Source organism: Triturus cristatus, chromosome 11, assembly GCF_964204655.1.
Source record: "Triturus cristatus chromosome 11, aTriCri1.1, whole genome shotgun sequence".
Lineage (NCBI taxonomy): Eukaryota > Metazoa > Chordata > Amphibia > Caudata > Salamandridae > Triturus > Triturus cristatus.
The window spans coordinates 615,057,293-615,076,427 of record NC_140594.1 but is presented as its reverse complement, the minus strand read 5'-3'; the positions used below and the strand labels follow the sequence as shown (position 1 = coordinate 615,076,427).

General features: G+C 44.2%; 1 protein-coding gene across 2 annotated transcripts in view; it reads right to left on the bottom strand.

Moving 5' to 3' along the window:
• PPP3CC (protein phosphatase 3 catalytic subunit gamma) overlaps positions 1-19,135 on the bottom strand; it is a 653,177-nt gene that overhangs the window by 263,507 nt on the left and 370,535 nt on the right. For both annotated transcript variants that reach the window (XM_085633979.1, XM_085633980.1), the window contains exons 7-8: positions 9,335-9,412; positions 9,153-9,247 (exon numbers count right to left, since the gene is read on the bottom strand). In XM_085633979.1, coding sequence (XP_085490105.1) covers positions 9,153-9,247; positions 9,335-9,412 — 173 coding nt within the window. The remainder of the gene's footprint in view (positions 1-9,152; positions 9,248-9,334; positions 9,413-19,135) is intronic.

The window sequence follows — 19,135 nt, the reverse complement described above, 5'->3', positions numbered from 1 at the left end:
GCTAGAGTGTGTCATAGCATACGCACTAGCTGGTGGAATACAACACAGAGGTGTGTGGCACTAGGCGGGCACTGGTGGGTGTAACACAGCAATGGGCTCAGCCAGGAGCACACTGTGACTCTCAAGTGAGGTTTGTCTCCTTTCCAGAGAGTAAAATAAAAAGTATTACACATCCGGCGGTGGATGTGTGTATTATTAACCGTGAGGGGGTTTCTTGCATAGTTTGGTTGAATTTTTGTCGAATCCCCTTTGAATGGCATGGTGTGCATTAAATGTGCCTGTCAATAGCTACCCATGTTTGTATAAATAAACGACAAGGGTGTCTATTTGGAGAGTACCCACCGGCAGGGGTGCCGGGATTAGGCACGGTAGGGCGTCAGACACGTCAGAGCTTCACTAGCGGTGTAAATACATTCCACGTGGATTAATTGTATGCATAGTCGCCTTTTAATGAATATCACACAAATCGTCATGTTGATAGGTACATACGGTTGTCCAGCATGTCCTAGGTGTTTCTATAAATATATATATTTTTTAAATAAAAAAAACAAAGGCCGGCCCCGGGGGATGGGGTCCCCGTGGCCATAAGTGGCCTGAGGAGGGGGGGGCAATGCAGCCCCCTTCCTAAAGATTAAAAAAAAAAAAAAAAGCCCATGACCTGGGGGTTGGGGTCCCCGGGGCCGATTAAGGCCTTGGGAGGGCCACATTTATTTTTTTCTACAAAAAAAATTAGGGTGCAGGCCCTGCGGGGATGGGGTCCCCAGGGCCAGTAAATTAGAAAAAGAAGGGGGGCCACACAGCCCTCCTTCTTAAAAAAAAAAAAAAAATAAAATAAAAGACCGGCATCGCGCCGGAGGCCACGCCCCCTCCTTGCAGCACTCTGAAAACGCGCCCCCTGGCCAGTTGTAAGTTGGGGAATTAATTCCCCTTCAATACTGAGGGTCCCTGAGGGCCAACTAGCCCAACAGGTATCTCCAGTATGCGCCAGGGAGCTGAGTTGCAGACAGGTGTTCTGAGGCCACGCCCCTTTTTACAACTTTATGCAACGCAGCTCTATGGCGCTTACTGGAGGTACCTAGTGGGCTAGTTTGACCCTAGGGACCCTTAGGATTCAAGGGGACTTAATCTCTCAACTTAGAACGGCCACAGGGCGCGTTTACAGTGGTGAAGGGAGGGGACGGGGCATGAAGTGACGTGTGCAAACACACCCTGTGGCGCGTTTTAAGAGGTAGTTTTAATCCCCTGCCCTATTATATACTAGGGGCTTACAGAGGAGGTTATGCTAATCACAGGGGGACCCCAACGCATATTGTTCCCTAGTGTATGTAGGTGTTTTCACTGTATTCTGAGTGTCTTAACATAGCACTGGCTCTATGACTGGTTAGTCAGACTCAGTTACCACCAGTATCCGTCTGAAAAAGTTGAGGGTACAGGATGATTTTGCAACAAGGCTTCTTTCTGCTCTTCTGTTTGTTCTTTCTGTGCGTTTTTTCTTCTTTCTTCACATGTCCTATCTCTGTAGGCATAGTTAGAAATTAGCATTTAAAAAACCTTCGAAATTCAATGAAAAAAACCATAGGTTTCAGGGGCGTTATAGTTAGCTGGACTTTTCACTCGTACAAAACCATTGAAATTCCCCCCGTTATAGTTAATTCAGCTAACTAGAACTCACGCGCCCGCAATGCACTGATGATGACGTCACATATTACATCACTCATGGCATGGTCAGTGACATCACTCATGACATCATCCTTGTGATAGAGTGGCAGACCTCCTCTCCCCCTAATATAACCTGTGGTACACACATTCAAAAATAGAAACTAACATTTTCAAAACAATGGACATACCAATACCAGTTACAACAACCTATTCAGTAATTCTAAGATCCACATACACATCCACTCATTCACCAACAGTCCTATACAGTCACTCATACATGTACTCACTCATCATATGTACTCATACACCTATACATCCTGTTACACAATGCCACTCATGCATAGAGTTACTCACACACATAGTCACTCATGATAATAAAGAATCAAACATCCATTTACCTGCATATACAGTTATACACACACCACCACACTTACTTCTACAGAAACTTACACATACTTAGTCTTTTAAACAATCACTTATAGAAACATATACTTATTCATACAGGAACTCTTTCAATCTCTCACTCTCACATATACTCACTTATATACACCAATAGTCACATATACTAGTTTAAAACATATATAGTTACTCCCAAAGACACTATTGAGACAGTCATTCACTCACTAACACACCCATGCACACACTCATCCACCCATACAGTCCTGCACACATGCTGGCTTCAACACATACAGTGAGTCACTCATTCATGCACCTAGGCACTACGTAATACCCCCCACCGAACCATACAGACACTGAGACACTCATACTGATATTCAAAAAAACAACTAATAACCTATATAGACACTCATGTAGCTACTCACCAACCCATGCAGCCACTTATACACAAAGTGAGAGACTGATACAGATATTTACATATTTAAACATTACTCACTAAGCCATGTATTCACTAAGATACACTTAATCAGTCAGTTATACAATCAATTTTTCAAAAAAAATCATCCATTTAGACACTTATATACCCATTTATTCTTCCATCGACCTTGAGATATACATATATAAAACATATTTAATTTTCAGAAAAACACACAGTCACTGGATGATGTCATCAGTGATGTCATTTGAGAAGTCATCAGTGATGTCATGAGTGATGTCACTGACCAGGTCATGAGTGATGTAATATGTGACGTCATCAGCAGTGCATTGCAGGCGCGTGAGTTATAGTTAGCTGAACTAACTATAACGGGGGAATTTCAATGGTTTTGTACGAGTGAAAAGTCCAGCTAACTATAACGCCCCTGAAACCTAAGGTTTTTTCAGTGAATACATATATATAGATAGATATATATTTCACTGAAAAAGCTCAAGGTTACAGGGACTTTATAGTTAGGCTCGGATTTCACTCGTACAAAATCAGTGAAATTCAACAGTTACCTGAGCTAACTATAACTTACGCCCCCACAATGCAGTCCATATGACCTCACATATTACATCACTCATGACAAGGTCAGTGACATCATTGATGATATCACTGTGACATCATCTAGTGATTGAGAGTGTTTTTTTTTAATAAGTTTATGAGTGTTAAAAATATATACCAAGGTCCCACAAAAGTTAAATTAGTATAGTTTGTGTTCTACTAATGAGTGATACTATTTCTAACATATATTATATGAGTGACTGTGTGAGTGTTTACACTGGTGAGTGAAGGCTGTATGGGTGAGAATGCCTGTGCGAGTGGGTGTACTGGTGTGCGAGTGGGTGTACTGGTGTGCGAGTGGGTGAGTGTACTGGTGTGCGAGTGGGTGAGTGTACTGGTGTGCGAGTGGGTGAGTGTACTGGTGTGAGAGTGGGTGAGTGTACTGGTGGGTGAGTGTACTGGTGTGCGAGTGGGTGAGTACTGGTGGGTGAGTGTACTGGTGTGCGAGTGGGTGAGTGTGCGAGTGGGTGAGTGTACTGGTGTGCGAGTGGGTGGGTGTACTGATGTGTGAGTGGGTGTATTGATGTGTGAGTGGTTGTGCTGATGTGTGAGTGGTTGTACTGATGTGTGAGTGGTTGTACTGATGTGTGAGTGGTTGTACTGATGTGTGAGTGGTTGTACTGATGTGTGAGTGGTTGTACTGATGTGTGAGTGGTTGTACTGATGTGTAAGTGGTTGTACTGATGTGAGTGGGTGTGTTGATGTGTGAGTAAGTGGGGGTGTGAGCAGGTGAGTGAGTGGCTGTATAGGTCTGTGAGTGGGTGTGTGAGTGGCTGTATCAGTGACTCTGGCTGTGTGAGTGGCAATAAGGGTGAGTGGCTGGATGTGTAAGTGGGTGTATTGGTGAGTGAGTGGCTATATTGCACAGACATTGCCTGTCTAAGTGGATGTATAGGTGAGTGAGTAGACATGTGAGTACTTGTATGGATGTGTGAATGGGTATGTAAGTGGTTGTGTGGGAGTGGCTGTGTGAGTGGCTCTATGGATGGATGAGTGGGCGTGTGAGTGGCTCTATGGATGGATGAGTGGGCGTGTGAGTGGCTGTATTGGTGGGTGAGTGGATGGGTGTAAGAGAAGCTGTATGCGTGAGTGAGTGGCTGTTTGGTTAAGTAAGTTGGTGTTTGAGTGACTGTTTTGGAGAGCGAGTGTCTTTATGGGTAAGTGAGAAAGTGTGTAAGTGGTTATATCGGTGTGTGAATGTGTATGTAAGTGATTGTGTGGGAGTGGGTGTGTGACTAGTTGTATGGGTAAGTGAATGGCTATGTGAGTGGCTGTATGGTTAAATAAGTGGGTATGTGAGCAGTTATATGGGGAGTTGTGTAGCTGTGTTAGTTGCTGTATGGGTGAGTGACTGGTTGTAGCAGTATGTATGAGTTGTTGTGTGAGTGGCTGTATGAGTGAGTAAGCGGGTGTGTGAGTGGCTAAATGGATGAGTGGTTGTGTGAGTACATGTATGGGTCTGTGAATCTGTCTGAGTGGTTGTGTGAGTGGGTGTATGAGAGGTTGTATAGGGGTGTGAGTGGGTACGTGAGTGGTTCTGTGGATCATGTCATCAGTGATGTCACTGACCATGTCATTTAGTAAATGAGGTCACAAGTGGAGCATTGCAGGGGCTTAAGTTATATTTAGCTCAGGTAACTATAATTGCTGAAAGTCACTAGTTTTGTACAAGTGAAATCCGAGCCGAACTATAACATCACGGTAACCATTGTTTATTTTCTGTGAATTTCTACGTTTTTTTTTAATGTTGTTTCCTAACTGTAACCTTTGAGAGTGTGTGAGTGAGTGCATGAGGCTCTCAGTGTGTGTGTGAGGGAGTGCGTGAATGTCTCAATGGGTGTGTGAGTGGGTGGGAGTGGGTGGGAGTGTCTGTATGGGTTCGGGAATGGCTGCATAAGTGTCTCACTGGGTTTATCGGAGTGCGTCTGTGAGTGGGTACGTTAGTCTCTGAGTGGGTGTGTGAATGTGTGAATGTGAGTGGGGTCTGTGAGTGGCTCTGTGAATGGCTATATGAGTGGATGTGTGGGTCTGTGAGTGGGTGCATGTGTCTCTGAATGGATGTGAGAGTGGCTGTATGGGTCTGTGGGTAGATGTGTGTGTGTCTGAAGAGGTCTCTCAGTGAGTGTTGAGTGCCTGAGTGGGTGTCTAAGTGGCTTTGTGGGTGTGTCAGTAGCTGTGTGAGTGACTCTGCCACAAAGGAACCACATCTGCCCTTTTATCCAAACAAGAGTCCACAGTTTTGCACAAAATATCTACCCAAGCGAAGTTCTTTCTACTGGTTAATTACTAAGTGCTACCTACTTGTGTAAATGTCCAGTGTGTATTCTACACTACAGCTGCGTAATAGAGCACAAGGAAATTTCACAAGTGACCTTGTGTGAGTTTTGGCAATGTGATTGTTCCTGGTGCGTCGCTATCCAGAAATATGTGAGAACTTGAGTCCACCTACAGAGAGGACAACAAGTCTACAAAATGGTAACTCTCCACCAAACAAAGGTCCTTCTTCTTAACTATATGAAGTAAGTGTTTCTTTGCTTGGTGGAGATGTCCTCATATTCCTCTGAATCAAGAACTCTGTCCTCATATTCCTCTGAACCAAGAACTCCTCACGCTTGTTAAGCTGTCAATCATCATGGCAAAAGGCAGGAAACCCTTTGGCTACAACTAAGGTGGGCAGGGCCAAACAGGGGAGCATCCAAGTGATTTCCACATTTGCATGCTCCTAGTGATTTAAAGGGAGAACCATGGACTCTGCTCTCACCAGGAGAGAACAAGATAGTACCCATTCAGCACAGTCACATACAGATTGCGCTCCAATAGGTCAATTCATATGCATCGACAAAGGATATTGGATGATTTTTCAATATGGAATTGCAGAAAAAACACACTTGCTTTGCCAAGCCCAGGAGTTAGGATCAGATGTCGTTTACAGAAGTTGAGCATCAACAAGGACACCTGCTATGTTTATATGTGTAAGTGCTTACTGTTGAGGTATAATTTTTGTGAAATGTGCATCAGGGCCGGAAAAGCCCCGGGAACCCCCATTCCCCGAGGCCCGGCCATTACCCAATGGGGGACGGAGTCTTCATCGCAGCCCCCTCCTTGGGTCCATTTCGGCCCCGGGAACACCATCCCCTGGGGCCCTTGTCATGTCTACCCGGGAGCCCCGGTCCCACCCATGGCACCCAGTGTGCTATGGGACCATGGGGGGGGGGGGGAGGGGGGAGAGCATCAGGGCCTCCGCAGTCCCAGACGGCTCCCTGCATCCTGCAGGATCCGGCATTGCTCTTGAACTCAGGGAGCTGCTGGAACTGCAGCTCCCTCCGTGCAAGAGCAATAGTTTTATCTCGTTCCCTGCCTGCAAGTCTGCACAGAAACCTCTGTTTTCAGCAAGTGAGAGTGGTTTGACAGGTCCCGCTTGCTGGAAGCAGGGGGTTTGCTTTTGCTTGGAGGGAGGTGTTACAGCTCTCGCCAAGTAAAAGGGAACAGCTATGTCCTGGGGTGGGCAGCCCAGGAAATAGCAGGAGTTGGCCCTGGGGGTAGCGGACCCCAGGGCCATAACTGGCTCCAGGATAGGGCTGCCGGCCCCCTCCTTTGTTGGGCATGAGCCAGCCCCCCGGGGAGGCCCTCCTCCTTCAACTAAAATTTTTTTATTTGGCCCTGGGGAGGCGGTAGTCCCAGGGGCCCGCACTGACCCTCTCCATTTTGATTTATTTAGCCCTAGGGAGGTGGTGGTCAGTGCAGGCTACTCTTTATGTTATGTAGCCCCAGGGAGACAGGAGGGTACCAGGGGCATAAAAATGCCCTAGGGGGCATTTGTGAAGCAAGACAATAAAGGTGCCACAGTTTCTTCTAGGTGATCTCTCCTGTGGCCAATTTGACTGTTGGATCCTAATAATAAATGTCGGATCCTAATAATAAATGTAGTATTCCTCATCTGTTGATCATTAATATTTTCATGCTCACAATGAAGTGGTGATGCTATTCAATCATGGACGACACTGGCGTAGAGAGGCCTGATCAGCCCTGTCCCTCGCAAAATGAAACAATAGTTGATGCTGTTTTTATTGCTCAGAAGGTGGTCCTTGGCAGCTGTGTGGTCAAGAAAGATTTTATCAATATAACGTTGTGGATAGGCATTTGTTCTTCGCAAAGGAATTCTACTTGAAATAATTATCAGCGATAATGAGTGTGTTTTAGTAGATGGAAGAGTTACTGGAAGATAAAATGACCTTACACAAGATTGACGTTGGTGGCAATTTTGTTAGCTTTAAAGATGCTGCAGCAGTACTTACAGCTGGGCCCGGCAGACTCTCTCTAAGCAGAAGTTCCTTGTAAGCTGTGTGAGGTACAGCTATCAGCTCCAATTTACACAACAAAAGGTTTCTTTTTCTTGGCGCTTTGGTGGATAAAGGCGTAGGTGAACTGTACACTGATTTTTAAGTACATGAATGAGCATCTTTACGAGGTGAAAACCGACCATCCCACTCCGTCGATTAAGGTTTTTTTTTTTTAAAGAAAAGGTTTTAAAAATGCAGCCGTCATGAGGAAAATCATCCGGTGCAAACTACAAATACAATGTTCTATGCCTCAAAGAACCCTACTTCCCCACCAATCCATTATTGACGGTTACCTTGACGTTAATCCTGTTCCGTGCGCTGCAGCTGTTGTCTAAGTTTGTGCCATATAAATAGAACATACATATGACCAAACAAGTGCACGGGTTGAATGGATGGCTTTTGGGTAATGCAGAGTAGTTTTCTGATAGACCCATACCCAAGACATGGACAGGGGGCCCCCTAGCCCTGAATCTGGGAGTGGCGAGTATAAAAACAATTCAGAGATTGAAAGACGATATGTAGCAGAAGCTGTACACTATTTTTTCACAGTAGCTTTTCTGAGGATATATACCTTCAAACAGTACTGGAGGAAAGTTTTGCATCAGATTTGCTGTAGAAAAATCTGAGCTTTAGAAACCTGTAAAGGGAGTGAATCACATTGTCCATATCACTGGCTCTCGTATGGGTCATATAACGATGTGGAAAATCAGTGCACGGTACTAGATTAAATGTATGCATTTTGACCATGCTGATTCTACATTGTACCAAGGATTCTCATAACGACGACTAGGAATAATTCAGGCACATGAACCATGAAATATCACATAGTAGAGAACTCCTCAGTCCTCTCGGCTTTTTCTGGACAAAAGGAAAATAGGATGTGAAAACATACAATTTAAGACTATACCAAGCATCTGTAGGGGTGGTGAAAAAAATGCTAAAAAGTTAAAAATAAAAACGTGGAACTTAAGACGATTATAGCTTCTGAAGCCAGTCTATTTAGGGGTTAAGACACGGAGAAAGGGAATGATGACCACAAGTGACTTGCAGAAGATTACCTTTGGAAAATAAAAAGGACAAATAGGGTGAGGTGACCAGTTAACGGAGATTTGACTGGACTGGTCTGGTCTCCCCTTTAGGTAACAAGTTTGAGCTGCTGATGTGCATACACATTCTAGGTGTTTCAAAGACTATGATATGCCACCATACTTGCAGATTGTGCGCTATGCAAGCTTTAATTAACAAAACTAATCTGTCTGCTAATAATTCTTAAGTGTTATTTAAAGCCTTTGTGCTACTATCAGACATTATTTCCATTTTAGATCGTTCTGCTTTTTGTCTTGGCAAAGTATGCTGGATATTTTTTCCTGAATACGGACAGCAAGCACAAAAGGCTACAAGGCATATCCAGTGAATGTAAAAATGCCACTCAGGCCTATCCTAAATGATTTAGAAATAAAGTATTTATGTTAAAATGCAAGAGAAGTAGTGTGGAAAGGACATGCTCGAAGCCTGGGTCAGAGGAGGGCTGATCAAATCGTAGGCAAGTCATAATAGGTGCAGAACAAGTCATATTTTGTATTATTCAGTGTTTTTTCATTTTATAACAAAGTGGGATATCTGATCAGTAAACAAACAAGGGTGAGTAGAAATCAAAACGCTTTAAGAAGATTGGCACCCATTTAGGGGAGGTGAGCAGCCTGCACCTGCCTTACCTTTGTTATTATAGACATCAAGGTAATTAGGAGCAGAGAAAATTGTAATAAGTGAAGGGAAGCCTGTTGTCTGACTTTTCCTGTACATTCGATACCTGTGGCAGGAGACAGGAAAAGACATTAGCAATATTCAGGGAAAGAGTCTGCGGGAGAATACGATGGGATTTGGTGCAGTGACTTACCCTGCATCCTGAGCCTCGTGTGCTCGGATCACAGACAATAGATTATTACTTTGCAAAAACTCACACACCGCAGGATAACTGAAATAAAAGAGGCAATGGATTACTATACAAGAAGGAGAAATACAAGAGCAGACAATCTATCCGGACCCCAGTTTTCCCGTGCTTCATCTTGGCCCAGAACCTACACTCATCTAGTGAATGCTCACCAATACCCAAGAGTCCTTCATCTGGTCTCCTAGGCCACAGAATCACCCACAGTGAACCCACTCTTGCCCAAACCTTCACTACACTGGTCTCAATACCCAGACCCTCAACAAGTACTCTTGATTCTCATAAACCCAAGAGATATGGCTCAACTCTCCCCAGGGCTTCAAATGTCCACCACAGTTTCCCATCCGGGTCCAAATGTTACCCGGTGATTCTGCTCTCAGATTTCCCAAGCTTAAGAGCATTTTTTTTTTGCAGAGTTTTATATAGCGCAAACTTGACCCGAATCCAATCGGGTATCAGAGCGCTTTACATAGCACCAGTTACGTTACATGAGGACACACATTTTTTGCTAGGTAAGGGGAGATTAAGTGATTTGCCCAGAATCACACGATGTTCAGCGACATTACAGAGACTCGAACCCAGCTCCCCAGGTCCGAGGTCGAGCTCCCTAGCCATTAGGCCAACTCCTCTCCCAAGCATTGACAAAAGGCAAGCAGTGAAAGGACTGCAGAGCTCCCTCCGGCCTTATGCAGAGACAAAATAGAGTACTAGGAGCCAAGAACTCCTGCTAATGCTCTTTAAGGTGTACCAGAGCTGCAGTCCTCCCTCAACACCCGAACAGCCATTCTAGATCAGTTAGGGTGCAAACCTCTATCGCACAGCAAACGACTGATGAATAACCTGGAGTGTGGAGGTAACCAAACTCTAATTCGGGGCAAACTAAACTACAAGAGCTTGAGGATCTTACTGCCCTTGAGCAGATGTAGCACAGAGCACTAGAAATAAAACACCTCCTTAAAGCGGACATGTGACCATTGCAGAATGTCATAAATAAATACACTTATTACAAGTTGAAAAAGATTTTCTAAAACAAAATACTTGCTTCATTACAGATGGACAGGGATCTCTGTTTTAATATCCTAGAACCTGCTTCTCCAGACTTAACCAAGAGAACGAGGCCATGAGAGGCTTGACACCTTCAGTGAAGAGAATTACAGGCATTAACAAAGCAAAGGTCTGGTCAGCCCATGCAGCTGCCACAGATTTTCACGCTGTGCAGGCATTTTTAGGTCTCGCCTACGCAGCGCGCATGCGGTGCGTAGGATAGAGACCTTTAGCAATCAGCACAGCTTTCCCGGCAAAAACGTGCATGCGTTGCATTGCTTCCAATGGCAACGCATGCAAGTCTGGCAATTCACTTGCGGGAGCAAGCAGCTGGCGCCATATGTTATGAATTATCGTGCCTTGCTGGCCCCCTTCCTCTGCTGCCGTGCGCGCTTGTGCTTTTTTACTTCAAGGCAAGCACGTGAGCAGAAGCGTTTCAGTTTGTGTTTTTCCAGGCACGTAATATTTTTTTCGAGCTTGAGGCAAGACAGACTTGAAACGTTTGCAGCTGCGATTGCAATGTTTTGTTATGACTTTTTCTTAACAAATGTTGAGCCATGCCGAGGCTCGAACACTGGACCCCAGGTCTCAAGTCGGCAGCTCTAAGCGCTAAACCACCGCCTCTCCATCTAGGGATAGCAAAGTGGAAATGGGACAACTGATAACATGCTGTATTTTTCTTCCCTGTTTACTTACTTTCCTTACAATGGGGCACCTGCGCGGGTGCCGCCATTACAACAAAAGTAAATAAATAAAAGAAAAAAAAGCGTCTGTCCGCCATTTTTTCCCTATTCGTTTACTTTCGTTTCAATTGCTGTACCCGTGCTTTAGCTTGAAACATCTGAAGCTAAAGCACGAGTGCTGGGATTACTTCAAAAGTAAAGAAATAGAAAAAATGCACATTTTCTTTTTTCTTACTTTTGAAGCAATCCTGGCACTCGTGCTTTAGCTTCAGATATTTAAAGACAAAGTGCGCATGCCGCAATCTGGCATATTTGGATAGTGGGGTGCCGTGTAATGCTTGTTTAGGACTTGTGCCCTGCCGGTCTGTAAAACTAAAATCGACACACGTAAAGAAATAATAAATATTTAATTACAGGGGCACTCTTCTGTCAAGCGTACGACCATTTCCTCTGAATTCATATGGGCTGGAGTGACTTAGATGGGCACTTTTAAAACTGTGAGTACTTGTCTGAAAATGGAAACAACGTTGATAGTCCGAGGGCAGGAAACAGCAAAAAGTGCAATTTGCTCGCCGGTTCCACTTTTTACAAATCGGCCACAAGTGCATTATTTCAGCTAGGTTTAACTTCGAATATGTAAATATAACTGTGCCTCGTCACTCACTCGTTTATCTTTTCTCGATAACCCGGTGTAGCGTTTCCTGCCTGTATAAACATATGTTTGTATTATAATTGGAACGGGGAGCTTGTTGATGTAAGCTTTACATGTCACCGCACGCCTGTTTAGATCTATAGAAGGCGCGTGCACGTAACGTGCACCCCTCTGTGCCTTTTCAGCCCCATCTGACACAAGATAAATACTTTTACACTCAAATCGCCGCAAGATCGCTATAAGGGCGCACAGCGTAAAATTTTTCCCATTCTAATGTTATCAATATCTCTCTGACAAAAAGGGCGTCTTAATTCAGTTTAATTTCAAGCTCCAGATTTTTTTTTTTTATGATTCCTGGCTCGACATCAAAATCGAAACCATCAGCAGACTGATTATACACTGGGCTTGTTATTAAGCAGGACGAAGAGGAATGTGGAAAAACTACGGCCCTTTCTTCCCCAGAGTTCTTGTCTTTTTTTCTAGATGGAGATAAAGGAATTATGCGCCCATCAGCCAGTCAATGTTGCATGTCCACGCCAGTTGGTTCAGAGGCTTGTTATGATGGTAATGGCGGCCTGAAACTTGAGGCTGGATGGCGGAAATACAATTTTATCGAGCTCTCCTGCAGGGAGAAATATTTTATTATTTCCAGCCGCACTTCGCAGAGATTAGTTGCGCGAGTTTCTCTTTCAATTAAGTTCTGAAGTGTATTACAGTTTTCTCGAGCATATTTGAAATAAACAACGGATATGAAACTTTTTGCACGCCCCGCCCCTGAGCCTCAGCCATTTCAATCGCACCCATTTAACAATAACAAGCATTGGCATAGCCAATAGGTCTCGCCTTTGGGACCTTATAAGTGTTTACCCATGCAACACTTGATGTTGTTGCACCAAGTATAGTGTGCTGGATAACTAAACAGTTATAAGGTCCTAAAAGCGAGACCTATTGGCTATGCCAATGCTTGTTATATTTCCACTATCCCCTGGGTGGGGATTACATTTCAGATGAGTTTGCCTACAAGCCTCGGCAGAGTGCTCTGAGAGTTTTGAGAAGAAACATTAGCATAGCTTCCCTCCCTGAGCCCCACAGCACTCTCCGGGGGCTTCACTATTGGCCCATCTGCAAAATAAACAGTGCGCGGCATCTCCTCTGATAAAGGAGTGGCGGGAGGGAGGTTCCTGGTCACTGAGGTAAGAGGGTGAACGGCAGAAGCCACATAATGGCTCGGCATTTTTTTTGCACAACGTTCTAAGAGGACCTTGGACTGAGCCAGAACTAGGTATTCGGTCAAAGCTTGGTTCATGCCTTCCGTTGCTCATTCACCTCTGTTGGTGACTGGATGTGGCATGGAGTCCTCAAACACAGTGCAGCAGTAAGGCACCTCATCAAAAGGCTTCTCACATGAAAGTCTATCTTCCTGACAAAACAGAGTGTTAGTATAACGTCCAGGAGTTTGAAAACACATTTTGAGCTATTTGACAATCACTCCACAGGTTCTCAAAGAACTAAAGACAAAGGATGAACCTTTGATATAAAATGGTAGAGTCCGATAACTACCTAGTAGTTGAATTGCCCAGTGTGAAATCAGGAAGCTCAATCAGCCCTGGCTTCCTTGCTTGACCAAATTGTGTGCTCTTAGGAAATTAACTTCTTTCATTTAGGCTCTGTTTCCTTGCTCAGCACTTTGACAGAGCATAGGATCTGGGGAGGCTTGGGGCAGTTTGGAGCATTTTGAGGGCCATTAGATTGGCGTGGAAAGACAGACAGCACTTCATAGTTGAAGCGATTGTGGCAATAATCAGAAAAGCAGCAAATTGATAGCCTTTTATTCGCATGTATATTGCGGTTGCCCAGGTCTTGTTTTGATCAGATTCGCTGGAGCATTCCCTGGTTGTTCAGTTGCAGAAACAAAGGGTCCTCTGCATCGCCCTCTATGAGAACCTCATTTATTATTGGAAGTGATGGAAGCGTCCAAGCACTTCAGGATCATCTGACGACTTCCAGGGTTTTCACCACAGCGCTCTTCCAAGAGAAGAGCCTTGCCTGGGCTGGGTGATGGAGGATGGAGAACTAGCACAGGCATGGGTCCCCCAGTGCACGTTGTCTGTGATGTTCGTACTTAGCTGAAGGAACATGTCACATGCCTCCCCTCTCTATTGGCCTCCAAGAGAAGAGCACTGCCTGGACTGGATGATGGAGGACAAGAACACGCATGGACCCTCCCCCCCAGTACATGCTGTCTGTGCTGTTCGTGTCTAGCTGAAGGAGCATGTTACATACCTCCCCTCTCGATTGGCTTTCAAGAAAAGAGCACTGCCTGGGCTGGTTGATCATGGCAAAAACACGCGTGGGTGCATCTGTGCACACCTGTCTGACCTCTTCATCCGCAGTCCAGGTGGGAGCACCTGTACAAAGCAGCGAGCGCACTGTTACTTTCTTGTTTCACTTGGAAGCCATTTCTCATTGTGGTTCCTTGTTCAGCCAGTTCTACATTAATTTTAGAATAGGATTGGTGTTGTCATGGAAGGCATTCGTAAACCGTGAGGTGTCTACTACGCCCACCATTCTCAATAAAATGGCTCAGCTCACGTTATGGCTCTCATTGAATAGTGCCCTGGCCAGAAAGATATGTGGCGCTGTTGCGGCTGTTAATGAATAAAATAAGGCAGCAGGGGGGTCCTTTTTAGTTCACAGCTCAGTCGCTGGCTAAAGACAGCAGTGACTGGCCTTTGAACAAGCACGCCTTCACACCCCACCCCACCCCATGACTCACCTGATGCTAAGAAGCTTGTTAATAGTGCTTAACTTGAGCTGGTGGTTTCTGGTGCTCGGCACTGGCACTTAATTGTCAACACGGCGCTTGTGACCGTCTGCCACAAGGTGGCACTGTCTGGCTAAATTAGAGATGACACCAAGTTAAAAATAATATTACCTGCCACCCAAGCCATTCTTACAGCTTTGGGCCTGGAAAAGGCCGAATTTTCACACTTGTAGAAGCGTGATGGTTAGCAGTTGTGTTGTTACAAACATTGGCAGCGCAATGTGTGGTGCAAGCTGCAGTGGCCTCGTGACAAGAGCCCTGCCACTTTTTTTTTTTTAAGCACTGCTTGCTCGGGTGGGGGTTGGTGTTGAGAGGGAGATAGAAGGGAAACCAAGAAGGCTGACTGAGTGATAAAGCAGGGCATGGAGCTTGTTCAAATGGATTAAAAGTACTTTACACATTCACAGGAGCCTAATGAGAGGGGCACTGCTGTTTGCATGATCTTTCTACACACAGCTATGTGCGCCCCTTTGAAGATTAGCAGCCTGGGCCCAGCTCGCACATGCCAAAAGTCGGTGCTGGCGCTTAGAGCTGAGCCAGAATCTATTGATTTACTGGCTTCCAATCGTTTAGGCATCAAGAAAAAATCTTAAAGCTTCTTTGGAGGGGTTTGGATTCCTCCCTCTTGGCTCGGTTTAAGTGGCCGACAGTTCTTGAGACACCTGGTCAAGAATCGTTACACAGAACACACCCATGCGTTAAATAGCCCTGAGGTCAGAAGGCGTGGCTAATGTGAAGCATCAGAATGTGGGATTAAAAGACTGAGCCCCTGTCCCATACTTGTGTTTGTGCCCTTCACACTTTCAGCTGATTTGAACCAAATGCAAAGTTTGAGAGCAAAGGCCAAAACCAGAATTCAAGGGAGCATATGAGGAAAGAAAGGCTACCCATCCATTTGCTTTGCTTTTTGTCTTGGGAAAGTGGTGCTTCCAGAATGATTGCAGACTTTCCATGTGGGTGCCACCAGTGAAAAGATGCTGCTGCCTTAGAACTGATGGGGTGTTTAGAAAAGCTGGTTACAAAGAACAGGAGCGCCTCAGGCACTGTAAACGTGCATGACGTTCCTTTAATCTTCCATCTGTTGCCAGTTAATGTAGAGCATACTCTTAGCAACCAGACAGCATATTGTTTCCACAGCAGTAGCTGCATTCAGGAAAAAGGAATACATGAGAGAAGTGCTTGACTCTAGGAATTTTGGAAAGTAAGAGGGTTGAGCCACAAAGGTCTGTGGAAAATGTACACAGTTCTGAGACAGACCATGCCCGAAGTTCATAAACTTTTCATGCGAACTTCCAAATAGAAGTTCATAATATAGCTCAGAGGGCGGCGATCCTGCTCAAAGACTTGTAGGTGAAAGATGTGCTTCACATTAGTTGCCAGGCCATCAGGAGGCACACTGAATTGGGTACAAATAACAGTTATGCAAGCTCTTGGTGAAAATTCAGTTTTTGATGTGTAGAGGTATTACTGTTATCACGGGGAGGGTTTGCTAACGTCACAAGAATAATAATGCTGGGATCCCATTGAGGGTGGAGATCCCACAACACGAAAGAATATATGCCAGGGGACATAAAAAACCTCTTTGTACGGCAGGATTTGAAAGAAGAATGAACCAGTGATATTCCTTTAGACTCAAAACTTTCGCAGATACATTCTGCTAGTGTCATTCAATGGCCGCTTCTGTTGAAGAAATTATAAACAACGTAATGTCAAATACATGGCAGAGGATAGACCTACACCCACCTCAACGGCATACCCACTCCCATCTGGCAGGTTTGATAGCCAGTCCAAACTGGGGGGGGGGGGGGGGTGAGCGAAAGAATGATGGCCCAGATCCTTGTGGCTGGGGGTGAATGTTTGCATTGTGCAGCATTCCGTCCATCAATTGTTTCTTTTGCATATGTTGCCCTAAGTGGAAAGGGTATGCCCAGAAGGGGGCCCAGTGCTCACCACACCACTGGATTCAAGCTATCCTGGCTGTTGATGACTGATGCCCTGAAACCGGTCCCAGGATGCTTGTTTCCTGTCCAGGGAGGACCTGGCTTGGCAGTTCAGGCTGGACTGTTCCCACAAGGAACAGGGTCAAGACTGATTTGCATATGGCTGGGTCCAAACTGGGGTGGTGAGCAAAAGAATGATGGATTTAACCCAGATCCTTGTGACTGGGGGTGAATGTTTTCATTGTCCAGCATTCCGTCCATCAATTGTTTCTTTTTCAATATAAAGAGGGGCATTTGGGTCTTCAGAGAGCAATATGTTAATCTGAGAAGTGAAAGTGAGAGGTAAAGAAATCCGAATTTTTTTAAGCTAAAGACTAGCTAGGTTATTGACTTTTCACTGTAGAAGTACACTTTCTCCTGGCATTTTCTTTTAAGATATAATTAACCCAGTTTGTTATTATATATATTTTTTTTTACTTCTGAAGCTGCTAGAAAGGTTCATCATAATGAACATCTCATACTTGACTAGAGGTATTGGTACAGTTTATTCTCCAGTGAACAGCTAAAAACAAGGCTGGAGTATTGTCAAAAATGAAGGCTTCATTTACACAGCACAAACTAGTTTGTCTTGTAAAACAGAGGTTGGGACATGTGTAAAGAGCAAGCAAACACTTGCTAATGAAAACTTGAGGCCAAATGAGGTAGATAGGTACACTATGTCTTGAGCAAAATGGTGTAGTAATCTGAAAATTGATGATACCAGGGACCAATCTAGGATTCTTTTCTCGGATACCACAGTCTCCATCTACTATGGAGATAAGGATTGCACTCTAACCCTTCACCGGATCACGATAAACTACCAGGAGAGTACTTCCTCCTATATTACGTCAAAGTAAAAAAGAGCACTTCACCGAGTGCTATAAGCATAACATTAGCAGTAGACCACGTAGTCTTGCTTCCAGAACTTGGTAAATAAATAGCTAGTTCAAGGGACTGGCCATGGGATTATTCAAAATCCAGTCTGAAATGAGTTCACTGGCTCCTAAACAAAAAGAAAAGTTAGCCTTTTTATCTGGCCTTGGAAGGTAGATGTAAGAACTTGAGGTCTTGTGCAAAAAGTACATTAAATTAGTCAAAGGAGAGCAGAGATGAAACTGACGAACGTTTCTGGGTGCTTTACTTTATACTTAGCAACATCTGGTCACCAAAAGGAACTAATGAATAATGAAAGGTTTACAATAACGTATTAAACAGTTAGCAAAGATTTAGAAGGAAACTTGTGCTTAAAAGTGAAAATCGGTACTCTTCTTTGGAGGTTGTCAACTGGGCTGGTGAGGTCAAGGACACAATGACAACAGAGAAGACCGAAGCTACGAATAAGAAGTGGGAAGGATCAATCTCAACGTCATGATTTTCTACCTCTATTCATGAATACAGTTTTTCTTTTGGAGAGCTATTGGGAAAGTGGATCTAAATAGCCAGCATGTCCTTCCTGGGCATGGGTAGGATGCAAATCTGACTGGGACATCTGAGGATTACTGTAAAACCAAATGAGCTCACCAAAAGATCATCAATCTGCCTACTGACACAAGAGTTCTCTGCCAAATAGGGAAGAGTACAACAAGATAGAGTCAGGTAAGGGGAAAAAAATGTCTGAACTGTTAGAGGGCCTTATGTGGGGTAGAGAAAATCTGAGGGTGGGAGTTTGGAAATATAAATTTATCAAACTAACTGAGAAACTTTACAAAAAAGAAGAACCACAATATTTGTTAGGGCAAGAAAAGTTACTTACCTGTAAGCACACTCTTCAGCATTGGCATCTGTCAGATTCACATGCTTGCTTAGTTACTAATCAACAGACTAGGGGTATGTGGTAACTTGATAACCAGCAGTAATGAGCATTTATAAGGGCAAATTTACGTGTTTGATTAATCACACTGATGTGAACATGTTATTAAACAAGTTTCAATTAGGTGAATATAAAATTAATTCCACTACTGGTCGGTGTTACCATAGCTCAAATTTCATAGAATTAGTGTAATATGAGTAACTGAAAGAGGAGGGAGGCCAACATTTTAATTTATCAACAAACTCAATGCTGACTAACTGCATTTACAAGTAACCTCTCCTGGCCTGCATGTGGAGGCAGTAGTGTTTCATAAATGCAGGGATGATTCTCAAGGTTACTGCTCAGCAGACTTCCACAAGAGGAACTAAGGCACAGGTTAGAGCAGCTAATGCGATACTGCGCATGGAGAGTGAGCTTGTAACCTGTTCAAAATGTCAATTCGCGTGACAGTAGGTTTTAGATGTTGAAATTTATCCTTCCATGGGGTTGAACTTTTTGACTGTGAAAAAGTGCCACAAAAAAAGTTGATCTGATGAGCTGAACGCTGTTCTAGTTTGGTGAAACTTTAGGCAACATTTGATGTCCAAAGACAGAAGCAACCGTTCAGCCGGTGTGGCAGGATTGGAGAAGAATGCCTGAAGAATCACTTGGTGGATTAATTATGAAATCTGTTTATTAGCATTTTGTTAATATAGACATAGCATAAATCATAAATGTAACATCTCACAGGCAATGAGTCTGGTACTCGGAGGAGTCTC